Source organism: Rhinatrema bivittatum, chromosome 11 (assembly GCF_901001135.1).
Source record: "Rhinatrema bivittatum chromosome 11, aRhiBiv1.1, whole genome shotgun sequence".
Lineage (NCBI taxonomy): Eukaryota > Metazoa > Chordata > Amphibia > Gymnophiona > Rhinatrematidae > Rhinatrema > Rhinatrema bivittatum.
This window is the reverse complement of record NC_042625.1, coordinates 39783623-39804668: the sequence shown is the minus strand read 5'-3', so window position 1 is coordinate 39804668 and position 21046 is coordinate 39783623. Positions and strand designations below refer to the sequence as shown.

Genomic DNA, 21046 nt, shown 5'->3' with positions numbered 1-21046 from the left:
AGAAGAATATCTAATGTGCTACAAGTTTTACAGTTTCATTGGTGTAAAAGAGTACACGTATAACGGTATGCTGATTTTTCAAAAATGAAATATGGCTTAACCGGCACCACTTAAATTAACAGGTTGACCACAGTGTGGGAAAACAGGTGGTGAAAATCATCCATACATACCTGCAGATGTTTGGCTGCTTTCAACATTATTTTTTAGTAGATTGGTATTATTGTTCCAACACTGTCCATCTGCAATGGCAAACATCGCAGGACCACTGCTGACCTTCAGTCAAGGTTCAAAGTGGATCATACCCCCAGGAAGATGGACAAATGGATGATCTGAATCTGCACATTACTGCTTTCAGCCCTGCTTCACATTATGAGATCTCTTTTGCTTTTCTATTGAATTTTACCTTTTGATGGACTGAAAAAGCATTCTTTGACGTGATTTATTCTTTTTTTTATCAGACGCAGTGAGTACTATCCTTAATTTGCTGGTGTATTTCTAGCCGTTCTGTGATTTGATTTGCCTATGGATCTGAGATGATGTCTGAACTACACAACCTCTAATCTTCCCTCTCAATAACCAAGAACGCATTGTTTATTTATTTATTTAGACATTTTATATACCGTCGTTCCATGTAAAGATCACAAGGGTTTACAATAATGAGATTCATAGGTATCAATCAGCAGAGAATGATGGATTACATAGGAAGTATTCTAATGGTGCCTTTTACTCGGAACACACACAAGAGACCGCATGCTTTCCACTGCGGGCCCCAAACTCTCTGCCAGAGCATTACGGCAGGTAACAGAAAGAAAGAGCTTCAAGCAAGAACTGAAAATGTTGTTCTTTAGAAAAGCATAGGATTTAACTTAAAATACCCTTATGGTGCTAACTTCAACATAAGTACCACAGATAATGTTAGTGAAAAGAGCAATAAGTAATGAACGATGTAAAGTGTAATGTTAGTAGAGTTAGAATCTGTTACTGTTAAGTCGACCTAAAGATATATGAAGATGAACTAGATTAGATCCATACTATTGTGATGTCCTAGAATATGTATAAATATGAACTAAAACATTTATCTATAAATATGAACTAGAACATATACTTCTTGTGGTGCTAACTTAGAATGTGAATGCTAACACACAGTATGTGATTTTAATCCATGAATTTGAATGATGATATTGTAAACCGTTGTGAACTTCATTTGGAATGACGGTATATAAAATGCCCAAATAAAGAAATAAAATAAAGTATTCATAAACAGACCTTAACATTGCTTTAGTTATAATTATAATCAAAAAGACAGCTCACTTATTCATTAACAAATCCTCACGTTAATTAACTATATAATCATATATGAGGATACAGCAAACACATCCCATTCGTTTTAATAAAATTACAAATAATAAAAGTACAAATTTCAAAATGTTATTAAAAATTGAATGGGATGTGTTTGATGTATCCTCATATATGTGGAAATGTGGAAAAGAGGATTTACATTCAGACAACATCCAACAAGGCATTGATCTGTGCAGTTTGGGTAAACAAGCATCGGGGTAACTTGCTTGATGCGGCGGTTACTACCCTTAACCATTAAGCCTTATGCTCACCTTTGATGCAACTCCAACATTACTCTCTGCATCAATAACAGGGGATGGCAGGAAATTTGAATCAAACAGTTACCAACAAGGGCCCTGAACTTGGGTGGTTGGTGAAACAGATAAGTATGGGAAAATAAGTGTGGAAGCTTGCTGGGCAGACTGGATGGGCCGTTTGGTCTTTTTCTGCCGTCATATCTATGTTTCAATATGTTTCTATATATGATTATTTAGTTATAATTAGATATATATTTTCCCTCTTAGAAGTCATTCTGGTACAAATCCAGTACTTCACCTAAAGAAAATGTTTATCCAAATGAATTTTGGAATATCTAGTTTTATTTAATGAAATGGTAAAATATTAGTGTTGTGACAAGCTCCCAAGAAAAGGAGACAAGGTCAATCAATATGAAGCACAAATAGATTTTTGGTACATCTCCGATATAATCAGAAGAGGTGGCATGTTTCCCAGCATGAGCTACTGTGGGGCTTCCCAAATCTGTCCTGGTGACCCCATACCCAACTGGGTTTTCAGGATATCAAACCATGAATTTGTATGAGATAAAATTTGCACACATTGGAGACCAAGTACATACAAATTTTCTCATGCATATTCATGGTGGCTATCCTGAAACTGACTGGCTTCGGGTCACCAGGACAAGTTTGGGAAACCCTGGGCTACAGGATGACTTGTTTGTACTTCCCAGCTAAATAGAAAAGAAGGGGAGGTGTGATATCCTGTAGGCAAGTAAGCTTGTGTGGCTGCCAGCTGGGAGTTATCGCTAGTGCAGTGAATGGTAGCAAAGAGGTAATGAGAAGGAAAGGTGTTGGCCACAGACAGGTTGGAGATACCTTCAGACTGGCTAGTGTAGGCAGGGGCCTCCAAGGCAGGGTTATCTAACAGTATTTATATCAATGTTTCTCAACTCTCTCTTGGAGGCACATCTATCTAGTCAGGTTTTCAGGATGGCCACAATGAATACCTATGAGATAAGATTTGCATGCACTGGGTTTCCAGTGTACCCAAATCTCTCGTTTGCATATTCATTATGGATACCCTGAAAACCTGATGGGTTAGGTGTGCCTCCAGGAGAGGGTTGGGAAACATTGATCTGTTTTGTCACAGTAGAAACCCTTACCATGATGAATTAATCATCCTAGACAAAACAAACAATTCCGCCCTCATGAAACCGCTCAAAACTGAAAACCCCAAAAAAGTAATCTCACCTGACACCCATACGCAAAATCTAGGAGTCACCATTGACAAGGAACTATCCTTCAAAACCCACATAACCAACAAGATAAAGGATGGATATCACAAACTACTGACACTCAGACGCCTTAAACCATTCCTTACACAAGATGATTTCAGAACAGTTCTGCAACTACTCATCTTCTCTAACCTAGACTACTGCAACGCACTACTCCTTGGACTACCTTTCACTACCATCCGTCCTCTCCAAATCTTACAGAACACTACCACCAGAATTCTGACTGGATCAAAAAAAATATGAACATATCACACCAACACTCATCTCATTACACTGGCTCCCAATAAAATACAGAATTGAATACAGACAATCCTGCATAAAATAATCATGGGATAACAAAACAATTGGCTAAGCAAATCCATCGTAATACACACTCCAAAACGGAACTGACACTACATGATAAGATATTCTGAAGATGTTTATACAACTTGTTACATAATTCTGTAAACCGTTCTGATGGCAAAACCGAATGACGGTATACAAAACACGTTAAATAAATAAAAATAAATAAATGAAATAAAGAAAACAAGGGGCTGGATTTTCAAAAGGTTACGTGCGCCAGGCCTATAAAGGCCTATAAAGACCTGGCAGTGCGCATAAAGCCCCGGGACGCGTGTAAGACCCGGGGCTTTACAAAAGGGGCGGGGCATGGGTGGGGCCAGAGGCCTGCAACAGAGCGGCCATTTCCGTTGTGTTGAGGGATCGCCTGCCTGCGCGCGCAACTTGCGCCTGCCCAGAAGGTAGGATAAAACTTTTGGGGGGGTTAGAGTAGGGTTAGGGGGAGCAAAGGTTAGGGGAAGGGGTGGGAAGGTCAGGCAAGGGGGAAGGGAACAGAGGAAGGCAGCGCGGCTTGGCGTGCGCAAGGGAGGGCACAATTATGCACCCCCTTGCGCGTGCTGACCCTGGATTTTATAACATGCGCGCACATGTTATAAAATCGGGCATACATGTGCATGTGCCGAGTAGCGCGCGCACATGTAGGCCGCACGTGCATGTTATAAAATCTACCCCAAGGTGAAGATCAGTGAGTCTCCGCTGATAGGAACCTGTGATCCATATAAATAATATGACAATCTTCTGGGTCCAGATTGGTCCAGTTTCTTAAAAAACAAAAACAAAAAGAACCACACAACTCAGAAAGCATTTACTTTTCCTATTGCAAAAAAAGGAGCATCAGGTTACAATGTAAGTAAGCAGTTAACGTGAACAGGAGGTAAACGCTGATTACCCAACCTGGAACCCAAATATGTGCAAGCATTTTCTGGCAGCCTTTAATCCCAATGTAGATCTGTCTTATTTTATAAAATAGATTGCGTTGCGCTAAGTGGCCAATTTCATGGAAAAAATAACACAGAGACTATGGCAGTAGGTGAGGGCCACAAGGCACATGTAGTCTGCTTATTTTCCCTTCCCATGGCAATACTGCAGACCCTAACTCTGGCTCTATTCTTATTCCCGCAACACTAAGGTTTGATGATCAGAGCTGCTAGAATATTTCAAGATGCAATAAAAGTACAAATTTCAAAATGTTATTCGATTTTTTTTTTTTTTAAGGTTTTCATGTTTCCTTGGATGTGTCATTTTTTCCCTCTACAATTAGCTCATTTGTTATCTTTTTCCTAGCCATTTCATAGTACAGTATGGGGATGACAGAAGTCCTGCAGGCATACAGCTCAAGAATTCACTCTGACAAAGCTTCTCCTTCCATTTGCCTAAAGAGAAGCTGAACAGCGTTTGCTATTTCTGGAAGAAGTTAGCACATTTCCCAAATGATTACAAATTCTGAAAGACTGGACCAAAAAAAAAAATTAAAAAAAGAACAAGAAATGATTTAGTACCCTGTCCTTCAAAGAGCTGTTTCTGCAAATCCTATGAACTGTATCAATAAATCCCCCTCCAATTCCTGACAACGTACTCCTATCGCCATCAACCGATGAAGATTGATTGGAACCTTCTTCTCTGCAAAGTAGCTGCCCTTATGGTGATGCTTCTGAAGCAGGGATGACAAATGCCTTTGTTCATTAATTACTAACCCTCAAATCACCTGTCGGTCTTTCTTCTTCTCTTTCTCTGCTTTCGGGCCCCTTAACATCCATACACTTGATCAACTACTTGTAAGCTCTGGAATAAAGGAGAATATTTAAAGCGATGCTGCACTGCTAAAAGTCATTTTGTCAATGGTTCTTAGGATTTTTCCAGGTCCCCTTATTTTATCATTTCCAGATGATGTCTACTGGGGAGGTTTTTTTTTTTTGTTTATTTCTTAAAACTACAATCACCCTTTTCTTTCTCATTTACTGCTCAGAGAGATTGTTTAGTTCAGAAAGTCTTCTCACTGCTTCTGACATCAGACAATGGAAAGGTAATTGTCTGTCATGAGTCTGGAGCATAAACTTGAGAAGAACAGTCCATTTTTTTTTGTGCAGTAATGGGATCAAAAAATAATACCCTCTCAAAAGCTGAGCAGGTGTGGCCTGGAAGTCAAAAACTAGAGCTTATTTAATTCAAACTTTTTCCATGGGCATAGAAAGAGGAGGCGGGGGAGCATGCTTGTTTTAATAAGGCCCTTTGGTACCTCGGGAGTGAATTTTCAGTACATTTACTTGCATAATATTAGCATGTACTCGTGTATATGCTGTTTTATAAACATCAAAATTACATGTGTATTTTCAGTTATGCGTGCAGATTTATGTACAAAATAAAGGGGCAGTCTGGAGGCAATCTGGGGTGTGGCCAAGAGGTACATGTGCAAATCTATATTTTATGAGAGACTTGCGAGTGCTCATTTGCCAACTAAAAGGTGAACTTTAAAAGGAGTGTGTGTAACAAAATTAGGAGATATTCATGCATCGGGACTTGTGCGCACGTGTGCATATCTCCCTTCGAATTAAAAAGGGGTACAGGCGGGGCATGGTGTGGGTGGGGCAGAGCCAAAACATGTGTATGTAAGTAGGTACAATGGACGCACACCTTGCTCTAACGCTGCATAACTTTATTTCTGCTATTGAGGAGGTGTAAGTCTAAATAAAATTGTTTCCAGGCATCTCTGAGCTGTTTTGAGGAGGTCTGGGTTTACTGGGGGTGGGGTGCAGGCTAACAAACCAGGGGGTTTAAGAGGACTTAGCTGTACATTTGGCAAACTGGTGAAACTGGTCACGACGTGGATGGTGCCGGTTATAAAATTCCCCCTGATGCAGTTCAAATTCAACTTTAAGCGATTGTGTGTGCCCACCTGCAAAACTGCGCCGGGGTTATTTTATAACATACGCACATATGTGCATGTAATAAAATGGCTAAGTATCTGGGCGTGTGCCAATTCACATACTGTGTGTGCCCGCGCACCTGTTTAAAAATTACTGTCCATTTCACATAATTGTACACCTGCTAATTATCTTGCACAACTGATATCAGACTCGTGTATTGTTTACAACTGGTTGGGTGAGAGGTCTGGGTGAACTGGGGGCAGGTCAGAGTGAAGAGTTAGGAGGGTCCCCATGACCTGGAGGAGGGCTGGGAGAACTGGTGAAGGTTTCAGCAAACTGGTGATTTCAATTACGTGCACGTATTTTACAATATCCCAACTTCCGCAGATAAACAAGGTTTTACGTGAGTAAGTCAATATTTTTCATGCTTATATTTTTAAAATAGATAGAAAAAGTACGCAATTTCAATGCATTGCAGATGTTCGCACATACAGAGACATACGCGTATTTTATATTCTGTGCGTACCTCATACGCGCGGAACCTGTTCTAGATCTCCACATCGCCATTTACATGAGTATATGGGGCCAAGTGGAGTTCTTTGAAAACTGCTCTCTAAGTATTTTGTGGTCAAAAAATTACTTTTAGTGGGGTACCGATGCTTTAAGATTAAGGGGGTAAAAACTGTTAAGCCTTTTATTGATTTATGTAATGAGAAAATGAGCTTGCTATTTCTTACTGGTAACTTTTTTCTGTAGGGCTAGACTGCTCACCTATGATCCCGATGACCTGCTAGGTCCTGATGCAGTCCCCTTATGTCTGGACCTCCATGATGGCAGGCACAGGCAGTGTTCCAGAAGAATGGTCTTGCCCTGAAGTATCTTACCCTTTGTCACAATTAACTTTACTTTAATGTCTAACTGTGTGGAGCATAATGTATTTTCTTCAATTTCTGGTGGGGAAGAATATGATTCATAGTGCAGAATATGAATACCCACAGAAATGAAAAAGAAAAATCCAGGTCTAGTTATTAATTTAATTAAGTTGATTTAGCACTATTTTTTCTTTTTGGTGATTTTTGAATTTTTTAAAAAAATTTTTATTTTTGCATTTGTTGGATTGGGCAGCAAATTAACAATTGAAAAGAAAACGAGTGCTTGCTTTTGCACACTTTTTGCTATGAGGTGAATCTTAAAAGCCCAGAGCGCTCAGTAATTGGGGGATGAGCACGTAAGTCGGGCTGGCGAGCACAGACTGGATTTTAAAAGCCACCCAGATCTGCACGTATCTCCCGCTGCACGCACATCTCAAAAGTTTTCACAAAGGGGGTGGGGCCTGGTCTAGGCGGGGCATGGGCATCATGGGGCGTGGCCAAGAAATGCACGCGTAAATACATACACGCCTGCGCGCGCCCAGTTCCAGTGACGTGAAAGTTTACTTCTGCAATGGAGGAGGTATAAGTTAAAAAATAAATGAAAACTAGTCATAACTGAGGTGATTTAAAGGTCAGGGGTAAAAGGGGGGTGCACACTATCAAACCGGGGGAGGGGGGGTTTGAAGGACCATTAAAAAACAGCGGACAGACAAGTCCGATTTCACTTGCCCAAGTCAATTAGCAGGCATAAACGTGTGCAAATGAATTGCCCAACATAGTGACAAAAATTTCTGTGCATACCTTGTGATCCTACCTCGAAGAGCCCCAGGCCAACCACTGGTAAATGTGTGCGCGAATCAAAAAAACACAAATACATGCTATTTACAAGCTTCTATGATAAGTTTCCAGGTGCGATCCCTTTGAAAATGTGCTCATACCGAGGTCAATTTTAAAACGGCGGAGCGCGCCAATACTGTGAGATACGCCCGTGGCCGGGCCGCATGTGAGCCGCGGGCGTATCTCTCGGTAATGCTCAGAAGAGCTGGAAAAAGTAAAAAGGGGTGGGCGGGCTGGCCTGCGCAACTTTCTACTGCTCGGGAGAGCAGGTAAGCTTAAAGACAAAAAAAAAAGTACGATAGAGGGGTTTTAGGGGTCGGGTGGAGAGGGGAAAAGGGAGGCAGGGGAAGTAGGGAGTTAAGGAAATTCCCTCCCAGTCCGGACTGGGAGGGAGCTGGGGAAAGGTCCAGTTTGTCGCCACGCGCTTGTACTAAAATCACTGCCTCTTGTACGCGCAAGTCGGTGCTCGGGTCTAAAAATTTGCCTTTATGTTCTTATTCTTTAGTCCGACCTCTCCTTCATAGCGATCCACCTGGCATCATCATGCTTACGACTTCAGTAACTAATCTCCAAGATCACAGCCCACACTTACTTGGCTGACGGCAAGAGCTCCTCCTGATACATCTTTACTCGTTCTCCCAGTGCTAACAGATCCAAACAGAGATTCAGCGCTATAACTCTTCAATAAACCGTGCTGCACAGCCTCTGGCTACAGAGCTTCCAGGGTTTAGCGAGCTAGCGCATAACATTCCTTAAACTCTGATGAACCAAAGTAAGCTCCTGCCTAATCCTCTAATTTGACAAGATGAAATTAAAAAAAAATTGCTAAAAAGAATGGAATTTGTAGTTTCCACGCTAGCACCATACATGGCTGACAAGGAAATGCAAATCCCTAGAATAGCGGACACATTTACACCTGTGATTTTTTAATTAATGTTGATCCCATAATGGATTAGACTTTCTGAAAGGCCTGCCTTTTTGCTGAATCTCTCCCAGACTAAGACGGTAACTTTTAAACAGGCGCAGGAGTGCGCATCTGCCGGCTCGCATACAGAGACGCGTCCATTTTATAACATGCGGGCATGATATAAAATGCCATTTCTACCACTTAAGTAGGGATGCGTGCCGACGCCATTCGCCACTTTCCCAGTTCAGGGATAGGACTTGCAAGCTCCCCTAATTTAATAGCCACCCTTCCTCCCTGTTAGCCCTGACCCTTAAAACCTGTAATTTATTTTCTTTACTACTTACACGCCATCCATAGCAGAAGTACAAGTACGCGTTAGGGGACCCTGGCGCATGCAGGGATGCGAAGGCATATAGGGCCTGATTTTTAAAAGCATTTAGTCGAGCAAAACTGGGGTTTACTCAAGCAAATGCACTTTACCCATGTGAGTGGGCTTCTGAAAATTGCTACAATATATGCCATTGAATTGTCCATAGGATTTACTCGCATAAGTGCACTTTACTTGAGTAAATGGCTTTTGAAAATTGCTACAATAGTATGTTACATATTTACACACATAACATCTTTGAAGATTACCTCCTTAGTGCATATCTCTTCACCAGGCCCTGACATGGCCAGACCTCGCCCACACTCCATCCCCTTTCAGAAACTTTTTACATGTACACACGTCCTCGGGCGGCTTTTAAAATCCGCTCGGCCTGCGCCGGCCCAACCTGGGCACGTATCTCCCAGTTTTGGCGCTGCAGGGCTTTTAAAATTCCCCTTTAAGTGCAAACGCATTGGGCCAACAGTCAAACTTTGTGCTCCCACTGTACAATACAAAGCGGTCTATCCCCCGAGAACCAGGCTCACATTCCATTGTGTTTCTGCCGGTACTTTTTGAAAAAGGATTCCTTGTTTTTATTTTTTTTCTAATATTTTGTGATGGAGGCATTTCATTGTTTTGTACTCAATCTCTTTCTGCAGTTTTCTTTTTTTTTTTATTCCATGGGCTTGCTGCTGTAATCTTCTCGCCCTTCCCTTCTCCCTGCGTCTGGCAATGCACTATGGGATACAGTTTGTTGCTGCATAAAATTAAATTCCTTTCCCTCATGCTCCGTTGACAGAACTATGGCTGTCTGGCTGTCACTGCAATCCTGCTATTGTAGTTATTAGCATCGCCGAAAATTCCAGCTAAAGGTGACAGCTATGCATTTGACGTTGAAACATTTCCTACCCCAGGAGCTACAGCAATATTTTATGTATCCCATTATGCCATACAATGGCACAGTTTTACTTTTATGCACAGTGCCTGTCATTTTGCAGTAACAAGAAGGGAAATTGCTTGCTAAGGAAAGATAATCCAGAGATGCAATGCGGCAAATCAAAGTAGAGAAAATGGGCACCTAGCAACCAGCCATGGACAATGGCAGGTCTGTGGTTTCTTTAATTGCCCCAGGCTTCCCTTCATATCACAGCATAGGCATCACATTCACAAAGATTCCAAACGACAGATCAATGAGCCACTCGTTTTCTCGTCTCCAAGATGTCCGCTTCTGAAACTGACACTGATGTACCTATCGCCAGTTCCAGGCGCTTCTCATGCCATTTAATTGAACTGCACTAAAAATGAGCAAATGACTTAGTGATGCCATTCACAAAACCCTTCTTACATGTAGCAGAGATGGGCACTTCTCTACTGGAGAAAGTGAAATTATCCAAGATTGGCCTAGCTTGGATGACCCACTATTTCAGTTGTGCCAGCTAACAAATCTGGTGGACTGAACTAATTCCTGTCGTTTACTGTAACTATTAGACTTTAAAAGCAGTCAATGATTGTAGGGACCATTTAGTCTGCCCACAGTACTTCCTGGTGCACCGCCATACAACCCACTTGAATATTATACTCTTTATTTATGTTCCAGTTGAACTATTGTTTCTTTATTTGGTACTATGTTGAATTGTCAAACAGTTATACTGTTCCATATGTTCTATGGTTCCATGTAAAGCTCCGCTCTCTGTTGAGCAGTTATTCGTTTTATGTAAACCGGAGTGATTTGTAGTCCCTACAAGAACTTCGGTATATAAAAATTAAAAATAAATAAATAAATAAATCTCTGGCTTTTTCTTCATTGCCCTTGTGGCTAAGGATTCTCTGCGCTTATCCTACATCATTTTACATTCTGGTACTGTTTTTGCTCAACCACGTCCACCGGGAGGCTCATTTCATGGATCTGCTACCCTCATCGTGAAGCAATATTTTCTTATTTTACTCTTGAGTTTGGCTCCTTTGAGCTCAGGTGATAACTTCTTGCTCTAGAACATTCTATCCAATGAAAATGGGTGTCTAACAACAAATTGTCTAGTGTGTGTCTGATAAGCAGTTGCATTTTAAGCAGTTTTTATTTTCAGAGCAAAGCAGGAATGCCCGCTACAAGAATACCAACATTCAGAATTAATTCAAAGAGTCATTTTCAACGGTGTGTGTAACTTAATGCAGATAAGTATGCACACACAGTTATGCCTGTATTTTATAGGCTGGCTTACCACATCTTGCTGCTCCAAAAGTATGCATGTATGTTTCAGTACACACAGTTTTGGTTTTTTTTTAATGCGGGCAGACATATACTTTCTATACCTATTTTATAAGAGTACACACACATTTTATGTGCAAAATAACTAACACATATGTATTACTGCAATTTAGGTACAGAGGCAAGTTTTGTTTTTTTTTTTTATCAAGTATGCACACACTTTTGTATGCACACACTTTTAACTACCAGTTCACTGACACCTCTGCCAGTTCATGTAAACCCACCCCACCCCCACACATAACCCACCCCGTCTACCCAAAAACTGCAGTCAAAAGACAAGTGCAATTTCAGATCATAGCTCAATTAGCAGGTGTAAGAGCAGGAGTGTAAACTTGATAATGCATGTGTGAATACTGCTTACAAAGTGCTAACTTGTGCAAAATCTACCAAACTGCACCCCAAAACACTCCCTTTTTTTGTTTATATTTATGCATGACATTGCTAGTGCGGGCATATCTCAGGCTGTTACAAAATACTACTTGCCTGCCTACGTGCTACTTGCAAGCCTACATGCTACTTGCACGTGTAACTTACAGCTTTATGCACGGAAACCTTTTGAAAATACCCCCTCGATGTATACTCTCGGTCATTACTAATTTCTTTATGCAGATACACTGAGCTAGCAATGCATTGCTATTATGAAGTGGCAAAGGAACAGAGAGTGCTGACACTGCATTCTCTTGGTTTTATCACTTCAGATGGTCAAAAAATGTATTCACATGTCCAATATGATGGTAATATAACAATGCGTTTCATGAGCTTATTTTCCTTTAAGCATCATTATCCTCCAGAGAAATGAAATACTTATTTGTAACTCAATCCCCAGGATGCACTACTGCCTAAAATGCACAGCTGGAACTCTCCAACATCAAAAGGGAATAAAGACGTTGTATAATATCCATGCAACCAAGCTTGTTTTCACTGCATCTCGCTGTGATGCCTGCATTGGTTGGCCTGAATGGTAGACACCAGGGGATCCAAGGTGGTGCTGTTGACGTGAGGTATGAATAGGTTTATTATAGAAGACTGAGCTTACTGCAGGCTCAAATCAATGGAGCAGATGGGAAATGTGTCCTCCTTCCAACTTGGGTGCTGTCTTGTCAATAAGCATTACATTATACAAATAATCTAATTTAATCTATACAGACTTTTAGATCTTCCCAGACCGTGTGAACTAGAACACTGTTTTGCTGAGTTAATGTAAATATTTGGAGTTTGAGATATTCCGAGGAATTTAGCTGGTTAACAATTAGATAACATTATCCATTTAACATTTAACTAGATAACATAGGGGTAGCTGTGGAGCACGGTGGTAGGAGCAGGATCAAGGAGACGAGTGAGTTATTGAGGGGAGAGGAGAGTATGAGGACTGGTAGATGAATTTGTGTGCTTATCTAGCTCAGGCAATAGATAAGCAGAGAAAGAGTCTCAATTACCTGGGAGATTGGGGAGGCCAATTGGTCTTTATCTGCTGCCATTTCCTGTATAACTATGTTATCAGCAGATTTTACTCCAGTTTTAACACCAGTTTCAATGCACACTCATCCTAGCTATGAAATTCTGCGTTCATGGTTTCTATGTGCCAACTTCTCCTACAGTATACGTAACTCAATTGTTACATGTGAGGTAGACTTTTTATTTATGCCTGTGGTTCTCAGTCCAGTCCTCAGGGGCACCCTAGCCGGTCTGGGTTTCTGGATATCCACAATAAATACAAGTAAGAAGATTGTATTCTTCTACTAGATTAATTTAAATCAGAAGCCCAAGATTTAATGAACAGATTTTTATACGGCTCTGAAGAAAGCTTATCGTGGAGCCCTCTATTCAAATTGCAACTTATTATTACAATATACCCAACTGGCGCACACATCCAATACAGTAAATGTGCTTCGGTGTTCTAACAGATCAGCAGCAATTGCTGTCATTGTACTTAAAGCCTGGCCCATTCTGTCTTTACACATGGTGTTTGCCGATATAGACGTTTAATAGTTTACATTCACAAAAGAGTGACTAGAGCTGATTTATTACAAGGAGGGGTACCATCACAGTTGCAATTACAGAACATCAGCAATGTTTAATTTTTGTACATTGACACTACAGGGGACACAGTGGATTCATCCATGCACTAAGATTTGTTATACACTTTTGTCTTTTGTTTTCTATATAATTCAATGTACCTGTGCTGATTTAGCTGGGTAGGAAGGAACGACCAGTTAAAACTAGATTGGAGTTGTCTACATACAGTCAAACCTTAAGCTTTCATAGTTAAGCACTGCATAATCCTCAAATATCACCAATTTGAGGATTTGTGTTGGTCCATGTTAGATCATATCCCAGCACGAGAAAGGGAACTCAACTATACGGAACGGTATTGGATTTTTACACAGGACGCAGCATATCCTCACGGTATGAATGCTGACGTGAAGTGACTTTTGTTACTGTGATGTTACGATGACATGAAGCGGGTAACATCAGATTGTTCTGAGCTTTGGAGTTCTCAGTTATTCAGGTGCATTGCCGTTGGAGGAGGAACATGTGATATTTAAGTGTTGTGTTTGATGAGGTTTTATTAACGACATATTTAGATGACTTTTAGTGAGATCAGCATTTGATGAGGTGAAAGCTGTGAAGTTCTTATGAGGTTTTTCTCTCCCTGAAGCAGAGGTCTTCTTCAAAACATGGCTGATGCTGACCCATACAAGCTTCTCTGGATACAGAATAAAATGCGTTTTGCGGACATTGTACTGTATATTACAAGCTTCCTTGGATTTTACTGTATCTATTTATTTATTTTTCTATACCGATATTCGATTTGAAATATGACACCGGTTTACATACAACAGGATGTCAAAAGGGTGGGCCTTATGGTGACATGATACAGTATAACAAATTAACCATGTAAATATAAAGAAAAACTTGCTTTACATAATAACTTTACTAACAGTAAATAAGTTCTGAGTTTAAACTTGCTATGTACAGAGGCAAAGAGCGGGGGGGGGGGGGGGGGGGGGGGAGTTGGCAGTGCCAGGGAAGGGGGACATTAAAAGACATTTGCACTGCGCCAGAGATTAAAGTGTGGAAGAGCAAAAAGCTATTCTTATTGCTCTGGCTCCGATTATTAAGATACTATCCAATATTAGTCATAAGAACATGCCATACTGGGTCCATCAAGCCCAGCATCCTGTTTCCAACAGTGGCCAATCCAGGCCATAAGAACCTGGCAAGTACCCAAACTCTAAGAAGATCCCATGCTACTGATGCCAGTAATAGCAGTGGCTATTTTCTGAGTTAACTTAATTAATAGCAGGTAATGGACTTCTCCTCCAAGAACTTATCCAATCCTTTTTTAAACACAATTACCCTAACTGCACTAATCACATCCTCTGTCAACAAATTCCAGAGTTTAATTGTGCGTTGAGTGAAAAAGAACTTTCTCTAATTAGTTTTAAATGTGCCACATGCTAATTTCATGGAGTGCCCCTAGTCTTTCTATTATCCGAAAGTGTAAATAACCAATTAACATTTACCCGTTCTAGACCGCTCATGATTTTAAACACCTCTGTCATATCCCCCCCTCAGCCATCTCTTCTCCAAGCTGAACAGTCCTAATCTCTTTAGTGTTTCCTCATATGGGAGCTGCTCCATTCCCTTTATCATTTTGGTCGCCCTTCTCCATCACAACTATATCTTTTTTGAGATGCGGCGACCAGAATTGTACACAGTATTCAAGGTGCAGTATCACCATGGAGCGATACAGAGGCATTATGACATTTTCCATTTTATTCACTATTCCCTTTCTAATAATTCCCAACATTGTTTGCTTTTTTGATTGCCACAGCACACTGAACCAATGATTTCAATGTATTATCCACTATGACGCCTAGATCTCTTTCTTGGGTGGTAAATCCTAATATGGAACCTAACATTGTGTAACTATAGCATGGGTTATTTTTCCTTATTTATTTATTTATTTATTTATTTATTTATTTAACATTTTTATATACCGGGATTCATACAAGATATTGCATATCGTCTCGGTTTACATTGAAACTGAACACAAGCATGAGAGCATGCTAATTACATGGAACATAAAATGCTAATAGAATATTATATAATATTATATGCATCACCTTGCACTTATCCACATTAAATTTCATCTACCATTTCAATGCCCAATTTTCCAGTCTCACAAGGTCTTCCTGCAATTTATCACAATCTGCTTGTGATTTAACTACTCTGAACAATTTTGTATCATCTTCAAATTTGATTACCTCACTCGTCATATTTCTTTCCAGATCATTTATAAATATATTGAAAAGTATGGGTCCCAATACAAATCCCTGAGGCACTCCACCGCCCACTTCCTTCCACTGAGAAAATTGTCCATTTAATCCTACTCTGTTTCCTGTCTTTTAGCCAGTTTGTTATCCACAAAAGGACATCGCCACCTATCCCATGTCTTTTTACTTTTCCTAGAATCCTATCATGAGGGACTTTGTCAAACGCCTTCTGAAAATTCAAATACACTACATCTACCGGTTCACCTTTATCTATATGTTTATTAACTTCTTCGAAAAAGTGAAGCAGATTTGTGAAGCAAGACTTGCCTTGGGTAAAGCCATACTGATTTTGTTCCATTAAACCACGTCTTTCTATATGTTCTGTGATTTTGATATTTAGAACACTTTCCACTATTTTTCCTGACACTGAAGTCAGGCTAACTGGTCTGTAGTTTCCCAAATTGTCCCTGGAGCCCTTTTTAAATATTGGGGTTACATTAGCCACCCTCCAGTCTTCAGGTACAATGGATGATTTTAATAATAGGTTACCAATTTTTACTAATAGGTCTGAAATTTCATTTTTGAGAACCCTGCAGTGTATATCATCCAGTCCAGGTGATTTACTACTCTTCAGTTTGTCAATCAGGCCTACCACATCTTCTAGGTTCACCGTGATTTGGTTCAGTCCATCTGAATCATTACCCATGAAAATCTTCTCTGGTACGGGTATTTCCCCAACATCCTCTTCAGTAAACACCGAAGCAAAGAAATCATTTATCTTTCTGCGATGGCCTTATCTTCTCTAAGTGCCCCTTTAACCCCTCGATTATCTAATGGTCCAACTGACTCCTTCACAGGCTTTCTGCTTCGGATATATTTTAAAAGGTTTTTACTGTGAGATTTTGCCTCTACGGCCAACTTCTTTTCAAATTCTCTCTTAGCCTGTCTTATCAGTGTCTTACATTTAACTTGCCAACGCTTATATATTGTCCTATTTTCTTCTGTTGGATCCTTTTTCCAATTTTTGAATGAAGATCTTTTGGCTAAAATAGCTTCTTTCACCTCCCCTTTTAACCATGCTGGTAATCGTTTTACCTTCCCTTCCACCTTTTTTAATGTGTGGAATACATCTGGACTGTGCTTTAGGATGGTATTTTTTAACAATGACCATGCCTCTTGCACACTTTTTACCTTTGTAGCTGCTCCTTTCAGTGTTTTTCTATTTTTCTCATTTTCTCAACGTTTCCCTTTTGAAAGTTTAGCATGAGAGCCGTGGATTTGCTTACTGTCCTCTTTCCAGTCATCAATTCAAATTTGATCATAGGAGCTTTTTATTTGGTGTATTTAATACTGCAAGATATAGCATTGTGTTGGAGACAATTACAGTTGAATATTCAATGATGCGTTACTTACATTAAAAACTAAAAAAAAAACAGGTTTACAGCTTGAGAGGAAAAGAGCGTCTTGTTCATGCCACAGTACCTGTTTAGGGGTCTGCAGCAGCTCCTGGGCCAAGGCCGTGGCAACAATGGCCTTGTTACTCTCCGGACTCGGCTGAAGGATGAGCGACAGTCCGGCCACCAGCTGCACTCCCAGGTCTGTTATTGTCACTTTATCGTCCTGCACCGTCACTGTTTTCTCTGCCAAGATGGAATCCGAAAGTGGCGACAAAACCTTGAAACAAAAATCAAAGCAGCAAGGCATAATTTTGGTTTAAAAATGAGCCAATCCTAAATGTTTAAAAAGATCAGCAGCGGTAAAACCCAGTAGCACAATTTCCTCATTTTAGCAATAACATCTATTTCAGATTGCCATTTATAAAACCAATGGTTGATTTACTAATATTTTTTATTTATTTATTTATTTATTTAAAGCCTTTTCTATACTGTCGCTAAGTTATATACCATCACAACGGTTTACATGTAGGCACATAGGTAATGTTGGAGTAAATGAACATTCTAACAGGTGCCATTAAGTTTCAGTTACATTAAATCATCATAATATGCATAAATGTTTAGTGATGTAGGTTCTGGCCAGGTGTACCTGGAAGGTACTTTACAGGTAAAAAAATCTCATTTCCTGTGTTTTATTATTATGTTCGTTGTGTGCTAAATTTGTTAAAATATTGTAATGCACATTTTTGAGAATAGTGCTGTGTGCCGGGGCTCTTCTGTTTATTCCAGTATATTTTCTATTCTCCGGTCTCTTTATAAAAGGCTTGTTTAAAAAGCCATGTCTTTAGACTTCTCTTGAATGTTTTGGGGTCTCTCTGTAATCTGGGCTCCAAAGGCATTGTGTTCCAGAGTGTGGGTCCTGCTAAAGACAATGCCCTTTCTCTTACCTGGATTAGTCTCGCTGCCTTGACTGAGGGAATGGTTAAGAGAGCTTTGTTTGCTGAACGAAGGTACTAACCAATTGCTAGGCAGTTTTAATAATATTAAGGGATTGATGTACTATTTTGTGTCAGTGTGAAACAATGCTTACTGTACCTTGACTCTTTAATGGGACTAGCTGAGAACTGTTATGTTTTTCTCACTGATGGTTGCCAATAAGCTCCATGGCACAAAGGAGCAGGCTGAGCCTGGTTTTAACCCCATTGCATTTATAAACTGTTCCTTCCAAGCTCCATAGGAAAGGCAGGGCTATAAATCCACAGCTGCATCTATAGAATGTTACTTCCCAGCTCCATAAGAAGGGCAGGGCTATAAATCCACAGCTGCAGTGGGATAAAGCTAGAACTGGCTTAATTTGCCCCTTAAGACATGGAATCTGTTGGCCATCATGGTTTTCATTGTGACTGTAACACATTTGCACTATGATGTCATTAAAGAGTCAAGGTACAGTAAAGCATTGTTTCACACAGACACAAAATAGTACATCAAACCTTTATTATTATTAAAACTGCCTGGCAATTGGTTGGTGCCTATGTAAATGAAGGGTGCCAAGGACTTGTGGTGTTTCTACAGATGAATACCACTGCTGTGAAACCCAATTTCCTAGGGGTTATTTTGTAACACTGCGTCTAAATTAACTGGCAAATGGAGAAAAACGTTACACCACTTTTCAGAATGAACTTTGATAATGATCCCACCAAATCTATTCGCACACTGCCAAAATGTGCATAGAATATTTTTTCAGGAAAACTGAAATCCAAAAGCATGTGTGTAAATTTAGAGCTCTCCCCATCCCCGCCTCTGGGAATGACTCCGGTCAGTCTGGGTAAACTGATGAATATACATGACATGGGCGCAAAAGTCAACCTGCTTATTGGATAGGCAATTTTGTAAAAGGCCATTTGTGCATGCAAAACATCATTTTACCCAGAGAAGTTCCTTTGAAATGTCTCCTCCTTATAGCAAGAAACCATTAAGATGAAGGCAAGAAGAGGAATTAATCTCATATCACCTTAATCAAAATGTATGTCTCATTAGGAGAGAATATGAATGCACATGCAAGAAAATGTAAGCTCTGCACTACACAGAAGGATCTCCATATGTGGAGCAGAGTGGGAAGTGTCAAGTACATCTCTGCCTTTCAGTACCACACAAAGCTGGCTGGACAAATCAATTAAGAATTTCTGTGAGGACTGCCAAAAATATATTTTAGCCATTGTAGGAGCCTTCAGCAGCCACTGGTTCTGACCCTACATGATCCCCAAATAATCCTAATATACGAGAGGTAAGCAATTCCAGTCCTGAATGCCAAAAAGAGGTCTGAATGTCAGGATATCCGTACTGAAAATGCATGAGGTATATTTGCATAGAATGGAGGCAGTTCATGCAAATATACCTCATGCACATTCACTCCAGGCCCCGAGTTGCCTACTCCAGCAATATACCAATGAATACTGTTAATTGAACAGAACTGTAATTCACTCCCTCGTTTGATAACTATAACCAGAACTGAATCTCTGTATAGCCCACTAATGAACATGCATTACTGTTCTTTATCTAGACTTCCAAGTGCAGTATTCTCTAAACTCTTTAGGGTGCTATTTTCTAAGGTGCGTGAGTGCTAATGCAAACATTAACATGTGTTAAACATCTGCGTTAGTTTACTCAGGTGCTTAATGTTTATTAAATCATCATTAACGTCTTTATATTAACTTTACTGCTGAAATTTATGATAATGAGGTAATGAGATGCATAGCTATGCACATTACCTCCTCTGTTATGGTGGGGAACAGAAACACTTTAGCACAGATGTTAACACGTGCACTAACGCAAAACCTTAAGTACATCTCCAGAGGTGTAATTAACTTTTTTGCGTTAATGCCGGCATTAAAATAGGGAGGGTATTTCTATGACAGTCCATGTGTAGAAAGTGCAACTGGACTTCAGCTTGGATTTTCAAAGGCGATTTATGCGTACAAGTTTGCTTTGCAAATTAATGGGTGTGCGTGGAACCTAGCATGTCATACTCACCTGCTTAGGAGCAGGGATAAACGTGTTTGCGCATATTTATGAAGAAATATTTTAAAATCAAAAGGATGAGCATAAATGGTGGCCCCACCTACAGGAACATCACTTTGTAGTTGTGCATAAATGTTTTTGAAAATTTTAAATTTGTGTGCTCCACACGTTGCGCACAATATTTTGCAAATACTACATTAATATGGCTGGTTACAAGCCGATTTTAATGCAACTTAGGAAATAGACCCCTTAAAAGGGTATTCCAGTAAATTTTTGTGGTTCTCAAAGATATCACAGCCCACAAAGAATCTAGATAACTAGGCTAGCACAAGAATTATCCAAAGATGAGGATGTACATAGGCTTTTGAGACTACATGGTTCCTTCTTCAGGATATCAGATCTCATGGTACCATGTGACATCTGGAAAAAGGACCTTCATGGTCTAAAAAATATATGCAAAAAAAAAAAAAAAAAAATGAACAACCTATTAAACAAACAAAATATTTAAATAAAAAAACATTTAACTAACAGCCCCAAATTTATGAGCTATAAAATATTATTATAAATAGCAGTATTAAAAAGCAGTGGTATAGATAATGCAAAACTCAAATAAGCTGAAAAACCATACTCAGAAGAATCAAACAAAATCTCTTTGCCTGACACAGCACTTCTCTGTTGTAAAAATTCCAAGACATAGTACAGTTCACTTCATCATCCTTCATAATAATTTAAAAACGAAAGCAGCAGCGTTTAAACAGCATTATGACACCATGACGTTTTTGCAAGACTATGTACAAGTTTGCTTCTTATTACTTAAACTGTGGATATGTTTCTGTTTTTAAATTATGTCTCGGGATTTTTACAACAGAGAAGTGCTGTGTCAGGCAAAGAGATTTTGTTTGATATTCTTCGGTGTTATGATTCTCAGCATGTTTGCTGAGTTTTGGATTATCGGCGCCGCTGCTTTTTAATACTGCTATTTATAATAATATTTTATAACTCTTAAGTTTAGGGCTGTTAGTTAAAAGTTCTC

General features: G+C 39.8%; 1 protein-coding gene across 1 annotated transcript in view; it reads right to left on the bottom strand.

The window, feature by feature from the left end:
* The window catches only part of TMEM132C (transmembrane protein 132C), a 401819-nt gene that overhangs the window by 8943 nt on the left and 371830 nt on the right, over positions 1-21046 (bottom strand). Inside the window, exon 8 of the mRNA XM_029571347.1 lies at positions 17084-17275. Within this exon, the coding sequence (XP_029427207.1) occupies positions 17084-17275 (192 nt within the window). The remainder of the gene's footprint in view (positions 1-17083; positions 17276-21046) is intronic.